This window comes from Pristis pectinata, chromosome 26 (genome assembly GCF_009764475.1).
Source record: "Pristis pectinata isolate sPriPec2 chromosome 26, sPriPec2.1.pri, whole genome shotgun sequence".
Taxonomy (NCBI): Eukaryota; Metazoa; Chordata; class Chondrichthyes; order Rhinopristiformes; family Pristidae; genus Pristis; species Pristis pectinata.
The window spans coordinates 361,639-377,623 of NC_067430.1; the positions used below are offsets into that span (position 1 = coordinate 361,639).

General features: G+C 43.8%; 1 protein-coding gene across 1 annotated transcript; it reads left to right on the forward strand.

Annotated features, from left to right (window-relative positions):
- The first annotated feature begins 13,255 nt into the window (after nucleotides 1-13,255).
- On the forward strand, nucleotides 13,256-14,053 carry LOC127583199 (probable G-protein coupled receptor 139). Its single transcript, XM_052038966.1, has one exon. It carries the CDS (start codon nucleotides 13,256-13,258, stop codon nucleotides 14,051-14,053), a length of 798 nt encoding a protein of 265 aa, XP_051894926.1.
- The last annotated feature ends 1,932 nt before the right edge of the window (nucleotides 14,054-15,985 follow it).

Consider the following 15,985-nt stretch of genomic DNA (forward strand, 5'->3'; position numbering starts at 1 on the left):
CCAAGCAAACAAGAGGCGCATTAACAACCAGAATATTGAACAATACTGCAAGCACGGAGAACTGCACTGCCAAGAAGGCACACTGTCCTTCACGGAAATAGCAGGTCACGCAGGACACAGCCCTCTATATTAACGACATTCTATGAATTATCTGAACAGTGTACTGCACGGTGAGAACACAAACCTGGAGACATAAGGGCTTGCAGGTGCTGAAATCTGGAGCAAAGGACAAAAAGCTGGAGGATCTGAGCAGTTCAGGAAGCAGTATTGAGGGAAATTGATAGTCGACGATTCAGGTCTGGACCGTTCATCTCGAACATTCATCACGTCAGATGAAGGGTCTCGACCAGAATCGTTGACTGTCCATTTCCCTCCAAAGAAGCTGCCTGACCTTCCGTCTCCTCCAGATGTTTGTGCATTACTCCAGATTAAAGGATCTGCAGTCGGTTGTGTCTCTTTTTCTTAATGATGAATGGTTATCGACATGACACCTTAAGCCGGGTGTACTGCACCCAACATTAGATATTTGAGTTCAGAACTCCAGTATCTGTGGTATTTGAGTATTGTGGATCGGGCCGCTTAGTTGCGATGGTTTTGAATGGAATATAGTCGGTTCTTGTCCCTTTGTTTACGGAAAAAATGACATTTAAGCAAAGAGCGCGTGGAATGTGAAATAATAAGAGAAATTTCGAGTGAATTGTAAGCAGTTAATCATTTGGCTTCCTCTCACTTCTTTGTCTCAGTGACAGTTTCTTGATAAAGTAACTTGATCGTCCTTCACCTGTAACTTGAAGAGGGACCATCGTGTTTTGGGAAATGAGCCTGGCCAGGTTATTGCCTTTTCAGTCGCAGAGCATTTTGGGAACAGTGATTGTAACTCCTTGTTTTAAGCCAGTGAATGATTGGGATGATTATAGAACTTGCGCAAAATACAAATTTAGGTGAGGGCAAAGTACAACATTCCTAGACAGGAGCTAGAAGAAGTTATTTGGGAGCAGCTGCCATAGGCAGGTCCACATCTGACATCTGGGAGTACATTAAAAACCAGCAAATCGGAGTTCAGAGCCGGCATGTTCCATAGAGGAGGAAAGACGAGGATAGCATGGTAAGGGGACCTTGGATGACGAGAGAGGTGGTTAATTTAAGCAATATAGAAAATAAAGCACATATAAGATTTAGAAAGCTAAAATCAGAGGGCCACTGAGCAATATAAAGAGAGCAGGAAATATCTTAAGCAAGGATTTAGGAAGCCCAAAAGGGGCCATGACATGTTCTTGGCAAGTAGCATTATTGAGAATCCTAAGGCATATTGTGCTTACATTAAAAACAAGAGGATGCAGGGATAGGGTATGTCCACCCAAGGGTAAAGGATGGAATATATACTTGGAGTCAAAGGATGTAAACGAGATACCAAATGAGAACTTTGCTGGGTATTCACCAAGCATGGAACATGCAGGATGGTGAGAGCAGTGCGGGACATACCAATGTGCCAGGATATTCAGAAGTCAAAAAGCAACTGGTGCTTTTGTTTTTTGAGAGGATAAAGCTTTATAAGTCCTCAGGTCCTGATGGTATATATCCGGGATTATAGTTTTTGGGTCCAAGCCCAAAGCTCGCTGGAAGAGGCCACAGAATAAGACAAGGTGGTAAAGAAGCGTATGGCATGTTTCCTTCACTGTTTGGGGCACTGAGTGTAAAAGTAAAGAAGTCATGTTGCAGCTCTGCAAAGCGGTATTTACGCCGCACTCTGAATATTGCGGACAGTTCAGGTCCCCCATCCCGGGGATGATGTTGAGCTTTCAGAAAGAACACCGAAGAGTTTTACTGGGATGCTGCCTGAATTAGAGTGTATGCGCAACAGGAGAGGTTCTATGAACTTGGTTTGTTTTTTTCTGGAGCGGCGGATTTGATAGAAGACCTGATAGAAGTTTATAATATTTGTGAGAGGGAAAGGCAGTGCAGAGTGAGAATCTTCTTCTCAGGGCAAAAATGTCAAATACGAGAGACCTGCATTTAGTAAGAAAGGGGGAAACGAGATGCGCAAAGCATTTTGTTCCACAGAAAGTAGTAGGTCCCTGGAGCGTCCTGCCAGGGGTGGTGATGGAAGCAGAAACGATAGGGGCGTTTAACACGTTTGTAAATAGATGGGTGAGAATGCTGGGAATAGGGATATTGATCATGTGCAGCAGGTCGAGATTTAGTTCAATTAGCCCCAGACATCGTGGCTGAAGGGCCTGTTCCTGTGCTGTACCATGGTCAAAGATAGAATGTGGTCAAAATTCAAAGAATTTCGTTAGCGTTAGATGACAGAATGAATAACCTTGTTTACCTCCGATCATCGCGCACGTGTTGTTGAGCTAATTACTTCATCAGGCAATAATTCCGCAACCTGTCTGAGCGAGGGCAGCTGGGGGTGTCTGTGGTGGAAGACAACAACTCTTCATATATTTTTCTCTATCACAGTCAAACACAGGTTTCACGGCCTCCCCGGTACAGCGGGTATTGCAGGATTTCTGAAGCCCGCAATCAACTTCAACTCGGACCCAGGACATTGAAAACGCCTTTTCTATATTTCCAAATAGCTCTTGGGACTCGGACCGAAACATTTTGGTCTGATCGGCATCGCTTTACCATCTGATCTCTCTCTGCAGTTTTCCGTTACGAGTTGATATCTACATCTTCAAGGCAGAATGCCAGCGGGACAAATCGTGGCGCCAACGCCATTGTACCTACAATAGAGGAAAAACACAAAGGAAACCTCGGAAAGAACGGAAATTTCAAGAAACGACCTTCCCTTCCTTCCCTCTTTTGTCGAACGACCTTGTTATATATATTTTTCCAAATTATTTGATTACAGGGCCGGGTCATTATTTATCACTAAACTGCTTCACTGTATTCGACGAAACATTAATTCCAGAAACCCTCTAGTTTCGAAAGCCAATAATAAGCAAGAGGCTGTTCAGCCAACGGGAGGAATAAGTTCTTCCTGTACCCGAGCTATGAAGATACATCGAGAAAAGAATACTGTGATGTTGAACTCTCTCCAGTGCTGTTGACCTGAATACAGCGATGGGCAGAGAGCTCCCTCCAAAAAAGCTCTTATTGATCATCGTCTGCAATGTTAATCGGCTATAGATTTCCACAATATTACAACTGACCCATTGTCGTGAAACAGTCAAAGATGCAGCACCCGGACTGCCGGATAGGGCGAATTCTTGTGCCACAGTATTGTTATGACGTGGGGAGATCCCGTAGTTCCTGCTGAGGAAATACATGGTTGAAAGACTGTGACTATACATAAAGCTGATGGAAAAATACCTCGCAAGCAACAGCACGCAAGCTGATGACTCAATCGATAGGTGTTAATTGTCGTGTCCGGTACCTTGTTGCTAGGCCAATATACTAGACGATAAGGGTGGTGGGTGTAATAAAGATACGGGAGGAATCTTGATTTAAACAATGAGGGTGATACCCGTTTTTGAATCTCTTGGCTATAACTCAGTTATGTTGGACAATAGGTGCTATGTCTGTCTTTGGTTCTCTGAGACCTGACCGAAAGTCGTGGAGCCGAATTCATTAACTGTGTGTGACAATATCTGTATAAACTACTGTCTGCTGCTTTGGACTGCGGACACCTCCGATAAAGACTTTACATGAGAGTTTGAGGAGAATTCTACCGCAGTATACTGCTAATAAACACGTTTCAACAGAATTAATCTGTGGCATTGTGTTACATTGCAGCAGATAGGAGTAGGAACTTAAAATCGGGACAACACTGCGATTTACTGGAGGGGAATGTGTTCCAGGAAGAATGAGCCGAGCCCACGTTATGCATTCTGACCTCTGCAGCCCAACGTAAGGGTGTGAGGTTTTGCCACATTCTGCCAATGACAACGTTTCAGTCTTGAAGTGAGATGAAGACAAGTGGGGGTGTGGTGTATGGTTCAGTCCGTCTCCAGAATCTCAGTCCATTTAAAGCATCTCCCACGACTGTGGTAGACTGATGCAAATGAATACAACAGGGTTAACTTAATATCTTTTGTGTTTCAGGAATTTTCCGATATTCGTGAGCTGACGTGCTTGAACAGCAGCTGGGAATATCGATGATAAGGTAGGAACATTTATAGAGCACGGCTGTGAGATAGAGAGGGAAATATTGGAGGCGATTTATTTCTGTCAGCTCTCACTGTCCAGCTCTCTGTGGCTCGGAAGGATGTCAGGTTTGGGTTTCCCAGTCTGATTTAGTTCACAATTCTGGCCCGTCTTCTCCCAGAATTCCATCTCATTGCTGCAAACAAATGTTCACCGCGGATGAGTATTTCAACCATCTTCCGATTGCTTTTTCTTTAGTTGAGACCGATGTTCAGCGTGAAGTTTGACGGAAGTATTTCCTCCGTCCGTCTCTGCCTCAGATTGACGCCCGTAACTGAACCTCATGCATACAACGCATGCGCTCTCCCACGGGCTAGATTCCCGACAGAAGGCAAGCGTTTGATAACTATATTACCTCCTGTGTGTCTCCCGCTGACCACAAGGGAAAGACAGAAAAAGAAAGAAAATCAGAGCTGGCATCGGGCATTCAAACCTGCACCGCTATTTAATGTTATCATGGCTGGTCATCGAAATTCCGACCTCTGTTCCCCAGCTCTCCCCACACGTTTGATGTCTCGTGTGTCTGGAAATCTGCTGGTCCGTTTTCAATGGATCCAGTGTTTGGTGAGAGCCTGCACGAATGAAAGGAGAGGCCGGTGCTATCCCAAAGAGAACACTCATCATTAAACTTTATGTTTTATACCAGATGTAAGACCAGGTTTGTATCGCGGAATTAAACATGGTTTTTGTGAATTTAAATCATTGACGCAGAGATGGATGGAGTAACCATTTCTGCTGGATCATCAGTGTCTCTGAGTGGACTCGAACCACCAATCTCTCGGTTGGCAGTCGAATACTCTGACTGAATACCTCAAGGAGACTCCCTGAAGGACACCAGAATAAAGAGGCCATTATTATGTTGGGAAGCAGTGAGCAGGGATAGGTGCTACGACCCGGATCTCAATGCTCCTCACACACTCTGGTGCCAGTAAAAGTATGGTCCGAAGTCAGTGACTCAAATTTTTCATTTATTATTTGCAGATGCTTCAAAAATTGGCTGTGTGCTTGATAGAGAGGCGGGAATCTGAAGACTGTAGGAGATTTTAGTGGATTTGGCAGGTGGGCAGAGAGATGGCAAATTGAATTTAAACCGGGAAATTGAGGTGATGCAGGTGGGGAGCCCAAACACGTCCTGGATCACACAGTACATGCAGGAATGTTGACAAGTGTAGAGGGGCAGAGGAACCCTGGCGAACATATGGATCCGTCCCTGAATGTAGTGGGAGAAGTCGGTCGGTGGGTTCACAAGGCGGACGGAAGTCTTGCCTTTCTTGGCTGAAGGCACAGAATGCCAGAACAGGGAGCTCTGCTTGAGCTGTATAAACACAAGTTGGGCCACAGCTGGAGTGATGTGTACAGTCCAGTTCACCACACCACAGAGACAGACAGACACACAGACATCCGAATTAGGAGCAGGAATTATCACTCCGCCGCTCAGGCGCACTCCTCCATTCAAACAGATTAACCATGAGTTCACTGGATCCCCCACTCCACATACCCATGTACCCGCGATACCATTTAATCCGCTGCTTATCATCTATCTCTGCTTAAAAGATATTTAAAACTCAGGTTCCAACTCCCAAAGAGAAAGAACTCTCCGGAGTCTGACGATCCGGAGAAAACACTACACCCTTAATTGTGTCACCGCTTATTTTTAAAGACTCCACATGAGTTATAGATTCCCACAGCAGTGTGAATATTCTTTCCACGCCTGTGCTTTTCAGACCTTTGGGGTTATATGTGTTCAGCAAATAATATTTCAATCTTCCAAATTCGAGAGGATACAAAGCCAACCTGTCTAACCCAAGCAACTAAAGTGCGCAAGTATCGTTTGAAAAATAATCGTCCAACAATAATCTCTCACTGCCCTAGATTCTCTCTCTCTCCCTCTCTCCCTCTAGCATTTGCACACATTTTATGCCAGTTGAGATGATCACTCCCTCCATCTGACTTTCCCTGCTTTGCCTGTTCCTCTCTTGGTCTCTGTAAAATGACCCTTTAACTGTTTACAGGTAGCATAAGTAGCGTAATAGTCAGAATCTTTCTCCGACAGTAGGGGTATAACATATGTGTACGGTTTAAAAGTGAGGGATCTGAGTTTTACAGGTGATGAGCAGTCACTTAAAGAAGCAAAACTGTGAAGAATGCATTGCTAATGTGAGAAATGGGATTCGTGATGATGGGCTATGGGTAGGGTTGAACGTGGTGGGCCTAAAGGTCGTTTCTGTGCTCTACGAATCTATGACACGACTCCGTGAGGCATTCCAAACTATGGTCATGCATGCTGATTATACCACGTTCAACCCTACCCATAGCCCATCATCACGAATCCCATTTCTCACATTAGCAATGCATTCTTCACAGTTTTGCTTCTTTAAGTGACTGCTCATCACCTGTAAAACTCAGATCCCTCACTTTTAAACCGTACACATATGTTATACCCCTACTGTCGGTGTAACCTGCTCATATTTGTAGATACAGTCGTTGATTTTGTTGTAAATTCTGTTCAAACCTGATGAAATATATTTTAATGCATTCAATGTCGGCAATTGTCCCTCTGCCTTATGTCAAAACTGCAAACATAGCCGCGTGATCCAGAAACTTCCAGTTCATCCATTTACAGTATCCATGTAATTTTATTGCTGGGGTCACTCATGCTGAATGATGAACAGACATTAACAATTTCTGCGCAGGACGAAATGAATCCCGGGCTGCGCAATGACCATTCTCACTCTAGTCCTGCCCGCTACCAGTTGCAAAGTGAATGTTGACAGGGTGAAACAGGGACAACTGAACACAAGAATAAAATGATTACCTTCACTGTCAGCCACAAACCTTGTACTGAAGCCATCAGTTCCCCTCCGTACAAATCCCGATTGTTGACAGATAAACACAAACATATTTGGGGCTAAGCTACATGAGAAGGGACAACGAATAAGACATAAGCTAGAAAATAACGTTGACGGCGATGTTTAAGGAAGGAATTGCACAGCTGAGGCCGATTGTGCAGATGAACAGTACAGCGGCACAACGGAGCAGAAGCGGAGCTGCTGTCTGTCTGCTGTGTGTGGAGGAAGGGACCCGGTAACACAGGGACAGATACAATGCTGGTTCAACACTACTCTATGTGGAGGTGAGACTGAGTGGCACAATCTAACAGGCGGCTGCAAATGCAGCACGCGATCCAGAAATTCCCACAACCGTCACCATTCCGAACTCCACTGATCGGTTATAATTCTGAGAGTTTCAGATCCGGTCCTCCCCAGCGGCTTTGAATCATTTATATTTGCGATATATAACTCTGCACTATAAGGACTCAGTTACAGCATTGCAGTGAAGTACATAGTCTCATTTTTTCTTGGACAGAGCCAAAGCTTTAACTGCAATGGGAACGTTTTATGGTGACAATTGTTACAATCACTTACCTGAAGACTGGTGCATTCCCGGGTTATCACGCCAGGTCGCCCGTATTTAACAAAGCCAGTCCAACTCAAAAGGCAACGTATTTCCTGGTTACTGCCCTCCAACCAAATAAGAGGCGCATTAACAACCAGAAGATTGAACAACACTGCAAGCAGTGAATACTGCAATACCAAGAAGCCACGGAAATAGCAGTTCACGGCAGGACACAGCCCTCTATATTAACGACATTGTGTGAATTATCTGAACAGTGTACTGCACGTTGAGAACACAAACCTGCAGGAATAAGGGTTTGCAGGTGCTGAAATCTGGAGCAGAGGACAGAAAGCGGGAGGATCTGAGCATGTCAGGAAGCATCCATTGAGCGAAATTGATAGTCGACGATTCAGGTCGGGACCCTTCATCTGGAACATTCATCAGGTCAGATGAAGGGTCTCGACCAGAATCGTTGACTGTCTGTATCCCTCTAAAGAAGCTGCCTGACCTTCTGTCTCCTCCAGATTTTTGTGTATTACTCCAGATTCCAAGATATGCAGTCGATTGTGTCTCTTTTTCTTAATGATGAATGGTTATCGACATGAAACCTCAAGCCGTGTGTTGTGCTCCTTGAATTAGGTATTTGAGGTCAGAACTCCAGCATCTGTGGTATTTGAGTATTGTGGATCTGGCCACTTAGTGGCCACGGTTTTGAATGGAATATAGTCTGTTCTTGTCCCTTTGTTTTCGGAAAAATAAAATGACATTTAAGCAAAGCACGTGTGGAATGTGAAATAATATGCGACTTTTAGAGTGAACCGTACCCAGTCCATCATTTGGCTTCCTCTCACTTCATGTCCGGCTCTTTGTCTCTGTGACAGATTCTTGATAAAGTAACTTGATCGTCCTTCACTGGTAACTTGAAGAGGAACCATCGTGTTTTGGGAAATGAGCCTGGTCAGGTTATTGCCCTTTCAGTCGCAGAGCATTTTGGGAACAGTGATCAAAACTCCTTGTTTTAAGCCAGTGAATAATGGGGATGATTATAGAGCTTGCGCAAAATACAAATTTAGGTGAGGGCAAAGTACAACATTCCTAGAAAGGAGCTAGAAGAAGTTATTTGGGAGCACCTGCAACCTGCAAGTCCACATCTGACATCTGGGAGTGCATTAAAAACCAGCAAATCAGAGTTCAGAGCCGGCATGTTCCAAAGAGGAGGAAAGACGAGGATAGCATGGTAAGGGGACCTTGGATGACGAGAGAGGTGGTGAATTTGAGCAAATAGAAAAGAAAGCATATAGAAGATTTAGGAAGCTAAAATCAGAGGGCCACTGAGCAATATAAAGAGAGCAGGAAATAACTTAAGCAAGGATTTAGGAAGCCCAAAAGGGGCCATGACATGTTCTTGGAAAGTAGCATTATTGAGAATCCTGAGGCATATTGTGCTTACATTAAAAACAAGAGGATTCAGGGATAGGGTATGTCCACCCAAGGATAAAGGATGGAATTTATACTTGGAGTCAGAGGATGGAAAGAAGGTACCAAATGAGAACTTTGCTGGGTATTCACCAAGCAGGGAACATGCAGGATACTGAGAGCATAAGGGACATACCAATGTGCCAGGACATTCTGAAGTCAAAAAGGAACTGATGCTTTGGTTTTTTTGAGAGGATCAGGCTTTACAAATACCCAGGTCCTGATGGGATATATCCGGGATATAGAAAGAGGCAAGATAGGATATTGTTTGGGCCTTGTCAAAGAGCTTTGTATCTGCACGAGCAACAAATAAAGTCCCGGGAGATTGGAGACTAGCCAATGTTGCTCCTTTGTTCAACAATGGGAACAGATATAATCTAGAAAAGTATCGGCCGGTGAGCCTCATATCAGTGGTAGTGAAGTTATTGGAGAGGATACTTCGGGGCAGGATGTGTGCGCATTTGAAAAAAAGATGGTCTGATAATTGACAGTCAGCATGGCTTTGTGTGGGTAGGTGATGTCTTACACATCTGATGGAGTTTTTTGAGGAGGTGACGAAGGTGACTGATGGCGGAAGGGCAGGTGACGTTGTCTACATGTACGTTCGTAAGGCATTTGAAAAAATCCCTCAAGGTACTCTGATCCAGATTAAAAAACATTGGATCCGTGCTGACTTGATCGTTTGGATTCAGAATTACTTTGCCCATAGAAGGCAGGTGTTAGACTGATGTTAATCTGGTATTCTGGAGGGGAAAGTGTTCTGGGAAGAAGGAGACGAGCCCACGTTATGCATTCTGACCTCTGCAGTCCGACGTAAAGCTGTGAGATTTTGCCAAATTCTACCAATGAGAACGTTTCAATCTTGAAGTGAGATGAAGACAAGTGGGTCTGAGGTGTATGGTTCAGTCCAACTCCCGAATCTCAGTCCATTAAGAAGCATCTCCCACGCCAGTTGTAGACTGATGCAAATGAATACAAACAGTTAACTGAATATCTTTTGTGTTGCAGGCAATTTTCCGATATTCGTGAGCTGACGTGGTTGAACAGCAAGCTGAGAATAAACAGTGCAGGAATGTTCTGACCCCACTGCAGCAGAACACGTCGGAGCGTCACATGGAGAATGAATGAAATGGAGTCGCGAAGAACACAAATCATCTCTGCTCATCCCGGAGAATAAGCGGCATGAGTAAAATTCATCCTTATTTACTGCTTGTGCTTTATGTGTCAATGACAGAAAATATTTCTGAAAAATTGACACCGAGATACTGTAAAAAAAAGAAAAAAGAAAGAAAAATCATGGTTCTTGTCTGTTCCAAGTCGTATGTGGGGAAAGCGCATCGGCAGAATAACACGAGTGAAGATCACCGTTATTTCGTGGAACGAATTGTAACGACAGGGGATGACACAACAGAATATACGGAGACTCCGAAGGGACCTAATTTTGATAAAGGTAATGAAAGCAATTAAATATTTTAAGGACTATCACAACACCAATGATGATCGATGTGAGACCAGCTGCGCAGCCCTTTCAGTAGGCAAGGTCCGATGTTTCGGGCCGAAAGAATTATTTATCTGTCGTCAAGCGCTGTTCTCGGTCAAAGCACAACTTGTAGCCGGCTTTATGTCAACAGGTTACCTGGGCATCGTCGACGGTTGTGAGATTGGTGTGAATGTGTCGATGCCGTACGACTTGCACAGATGCAGTGAACCTCTGTTATTTGAAATCTCATCCATGCTGCAGTTTTCCGCACTAAAGCCACCATAAAGACGGTGGCTAAACTATCCCTTCCAGGAAGGATTTTTTTCCTCACTTCATCTTCGAAATTAAACATCATCTTCTTTTATTTTACATCCCAGTGTAATACCACCAAGGTTTTTGTTAATAAATGTTTGAAAGACAGCGCTTGCTTCATACAAAACGCAGATGAAAAGGCAAATTCTGTGTAAACGACTCAAATCTCATGACGCAGAACAGAACTTGCAACGTTATCCTCTGAAATGAAGTCCAAGTAACATCAAAACAAATTACTTGTAATATTCCTCAAAGACTTAAATACATAACACAGTGACATAATGAGTAAAAATGGATTACCATAACTGTTTGTTCAATGGTCTGTGGAAAATGTGACCGAGGGGGGCACGAATCAGCTGAACAGACATTCCGCCTGGTGTATAAGGGCTCTTTAAACCAGTGAGTGTTGGCAGTTGGAAAGTTTTGTACAACTGGTCGCTGCTTCATACGGAAAATGGAATATCCAGCAATTTTCTACATTGTCAGCATTTACTACCCTGTACTTGCAGCGGTCGGTATTCCTGGTAAGGTACTGGAAATGGTTGCTATACGTCTTTATTTTATACTAGCTGCATCGGAAATAAGCTGTGTCTTTTGCCCGGCTGCTCTGTCCATTCTATCAATTCAATTAGAGATCATTACAAAGAAAAACAATGCTGTTATTTATTTTCTGTAAAGTAATTTGTGTTACATTAATGGTTTAATTCCACATGGGGATTTGAATTATTTTCTTAATGCATGTACATGTTTTACTTTGTTATCAGTCAAAGTATGAAATAGAAATTCTAGTTCTAATGCCACGAAATACCAGAAATATTTCAATATGCTCAAAACGCCCACGGCCAGTAGATTCCGTACCAACATCACCTCATCGCAAATGCTATCAGGATATTTGGGCTCTGAAGTGTGTTTGGTTTGCCAGCTGAAGTCTGATCAATGCTGACCCCACTCTGTGCCGTGGAATCCATCTCTGGTATTGGGCAGTCACAGCACACTTGTACTCAAAATATCCTGAACGTTAAACTGAAGGAGCAGGGAGAAAGCAGCGAGCCGATTCTCGACAGAGCTCGATTGAGCTCAAAACTATCGACAACTTTTCCTGTCACTCCATGTAAGTGCAGTTCTTCCCCCGTTGTCGTTGCAAAATGAGGGAACTATAATTTCACCGTCTCCAAGCAAGTCCGTGTCGTTTGCGTGATAGGGGAAAAAAGCAATGATCCAAATTCTGTTGGCTGGTAGAATAAACCAAGTGCACCTTGCCCGCCAGGGAAAAAAGATAAATGGTAATGTCATGCCTCATCCTTTCAAATTACTGTCCCGTTCCCATCGATCATACCGTCATTATGAATTACCACTACTTTGAATGTTTTTTATGTGATACGTAGGTAACTGCCATCTGCTGTTCCATCACGTAACGTGACCTGCTGTGTACGGTCCCCTCGAGAGTTGTATAACAAAAGCAGTCCAATTTAAAAAATGAAAATGATTTTCTTTTAAAAAATAATTCTCTCTGTCAATTATTTGTGTCTGTTTCACGAAACAAGAATAGTTTTGTAAGCAATGTCCGTAGACGTTTCCCCACTTTGTCCTTTCAAACACGACTTCCACCTCTTTACCCCGAAGGGAGAGTGAGTATAGTCAGTATCCGTTTACTCCAGTTTTCCGTCCATTGATTGCGTTTTTTTTTTTATCGTTTTCCAACTTTGCCATCTAGTCAAATGTTAACTTATTACGTGTATCTTTATCGTTGGGCATATATTTTCAATTTCTTACAGATTTTCTGTGAATATTTCCCCTCCCAACATTGGTGAAACTAATCGCGGCGACCTCTGCTTTTTACGTCCCGCGCGGTGCCCGCTCACACGATTGGTCTCTTCTTTCAAAAGACACCCTCCTGAATGCACTTAATTTAAAGCTGTACAATTACGTCAAGTTTCGTGTAATTGCAACAAAAATTGCTGTTTCCCGCAAGTCGCCATTGATACAACAGGAACTGCCCTGCATGTCCTCACCATCGGGGCCAGAAACAAATGTATCCGGTCCTTTGTTCACTGCTGAACAAAGCAACACAAAGGCGTCCTGCATTTATTTAAAACAAATCTCAGCCTTCAGTTTTCCTCCCTGTCCGTTGGTCTCAGGGCATGAAACAGGCGATCTCTCAATTCTACGTCGCTGAAGGAGTGTAGAGTCTGATCGGCCATCCATCTGTATCTCATCTCGGTCAGCGCAGGCGCATTGCTGCTCTGGCGGCGAATTCAGGCAGTGTTTCGATGCCAACGAATATTCTTCCCGTGCAAAGGAAATCGCCCTGACCAATCTGGGACAGCTGGGAAGTAATGCAATATTTTATCATTTCTTTCAGTCAATTTGACGGCAATTGTGATCCTGTCCCGCGGAAAATGTAGTCTCTCCAAATGCATCACTCGCTACCTGGTGGCCATGGCTGCAGCAGATCTGATGGGGGTTGTAGTAGGTGTTATATTGGAGCAGATTAATTTCATCTATTTGTTTGCTGATTTATTGCTCATGACTCCGGTGTGTATCGTGATGATTTTCCTACGGATCGTAATATCGGACTGTTCCGTTTGGTTCACGATCGCTTTCACTTGCGATCGTTACATTGCCATCTGCTGTCAGAAGCTGCGGAAACGATATTGCACCGAGAGAACAGCAAATGTGGCGATGGTAACAGTGGGTGTTCTCAGCTGTGTTCGGGCTATTCCATATTGTTTTGCAGTTGAACCATGGGGCTGCGCCGGCAAAGCTGAATACTTCACATCACCCGTGTGGAAAGCCTTCGCGTTACTTGACGCCATCGCGACCCCGTTATTACCAATCTGTTTAATGGTGCTGTTTAATACATTAACTGTCAAGCATATTATAGCGGCAAATAAAGTCCGTCAGGGGCTCAGGAACAACAGTGAGAATCAAAAGGATCCGGAAGTGGAGAACAGGAGAAAGTCAATGATTTTGTTGTTCACCTTATCAGCCAATTTCATAATCTTGTGGTCACCCAATGTGGTACATTCCATGAACTGGCAAGTTGAAAACTATTCCTACTCAGACAGATACTTTAGCACGCCGGTATATATCCTACAACAGTGTGGGTATATGTTGGAGTTTCTCAGTACCTGCACCAACACCTGTATCTACGGGTTGACTCAGAGGAAATTCAGGAAGGAGCTGAAGGATGGAGTGAAATATCTGTTTACATTAAACGGGAAGCTCTGTAAATAAAATGCAAACCCGATTCTCTGATCTTTAAAACAATTATTTGGAAGTTTATTTTATTTGCGTTTGATAAGCCTGCGCTTTCTTGATCCCACTGCAGAATTAATTCGTTTTAAAGCGGAAAATTGATTCACCAGATTAGGAAAAGCAATTTAAATATTATCTTCATTGATGACTATTGACTCATACAGTATATCATGAGATTAAATTTCGCTGTGTGTGATTATAAAATTAGTCAGAAGTGGAAACGTGCATTGGAATTTATCGGATTTCTATACAGTCAGCGGATGGTGCGCCGAAGCAAAAACACAACTAGTTTACCAAAAAATAAATCCCTGTTAAATTCGAAAATTGTACTTTTTACGGTGTGTTTTCGCAGAATTGTTTGTTGTTCTTTCATCATTTCAGGTTTCCAGTATCTGGGCTCTGGCGGGATATAATAGCTGTCTAATTAACTATTGTTTAGAACCCACAGCAACAGGTCCGTGCAAGGAATACTGGTCAGGAACACTGAAGCATCAAGAGCTCCAGCATGCCAGCCTATTAGGGATCTGAGGTCATCAGGTGAGACTCACACGTTGTGCTGCGGGTCGGCTGACGTCTTTGATGTCCTCAAATGCGAGGTACTCGTCTGCACTTGTGTTTCGTAATGGGGGACAGAAATCATCCTTTCCGCTGATCGACAATGAAAGGCAGAATTGTATTTAACTTTCTCTGAACATCATGCTCCTCCTTTCTGTCCTTTGTGGTTGAGGGAGACTTTCCAAGGCCACGTGAACGTCTTCGGCGAGTCAAGTGTCATGAAAGTCAATTGTCTGGAAATAGAATGAAATGGGACCAGAATATCCACATGTGATCGTCCTGCACTCCCTGCGCTTCTGGCGAAGACGGACAGGCTGCTTAGAATGGGACTGCAATATGTTGTGGAAGAGAGCAGGATCTGTGTAATCTGTTTTGAATTGAGGAATCGCATATTCTATTTATTCTGTTCATTTAACATTGTGCAAAATGGGTGTCAAGTAACAGGAAGTACATGTCCTGAACAAGCAATGTGTTTGATCTGTGCATGAAAAGGAAATTTTGCAATAGTGGGAGAGAAATTTGGGCCAGAAATTTGAATGGTCCGAAGGACCGTAACAGAGATTCTCCGACATGAGTTGTTATCCAGAGGGCTTCGTAGAAACAGTATGGACGAGAAAGCATCGGGTTATGTCTATTGAGAAGTGTTCGCTTCTCGCATTGGTTGAGCAGATTATCCTTCAAACTGTGGTCGTGGCGGAGTGGCCTGAGGGATTTATTGAAGACTCTTCCACCTGTCGTTGCCAGGAGCTGCTAAAGGGATGCGAGAAATGAGTTCACAGTAACAGTGTGAACTATTAATTGTTCTGTATGACAACGATTTTAACACAAGAGTATAGTGAACAAGGCGGATGAGCTGAGAGCTTGGATCGACACTTGGAGCTATGATGTGGTGGCGATTGCGGAGACTTGGATGGCTCCGGGGCTAAAATGGTGGATTCAACTGCCGGGTTTTAGATGTTTCAGGAAGGACAGGGAGGGAGGCAAAACAGGTGGGGGAGTGGCACCGTTGATCAGAGATAGTGTCACGGCTACGGAGAAGGTGGACATTGTGGATAGATTGTCTACATAGTCTCTGTGGGTGGAGGTTAGGAACAGGAAGGGGTCGATAACGGTACTGGGTGTTTTTTGTAGGCCTCCCAATAGTGACAGGGTTATTGAGGAGCAGATAAGGAAGCAGATCCTAGAAAGGTGTGAGAATAACAGAGTTGTTGTGATGGAGGATTTTAATTTCCCAAACATCGACTGGAATCTCCAGACAGTGAGGGTTTTAGATGGGGTGGGGTTTGTTAGGTGTGTTCAGGAAGGGTTCTTGACACAGTATGTAGATAGACCTGCAAAAGGAGAGGCTGTGCTTGA

Coding starts and splice junctions, on each gene's coding strand:
- LOC127583199 (XM_052038966.1), top strand. CDS start 13,256: ATGGCTGCAGCAGATCTGATGGGGGTTGTAGTAGGTGTTATATTGGAG.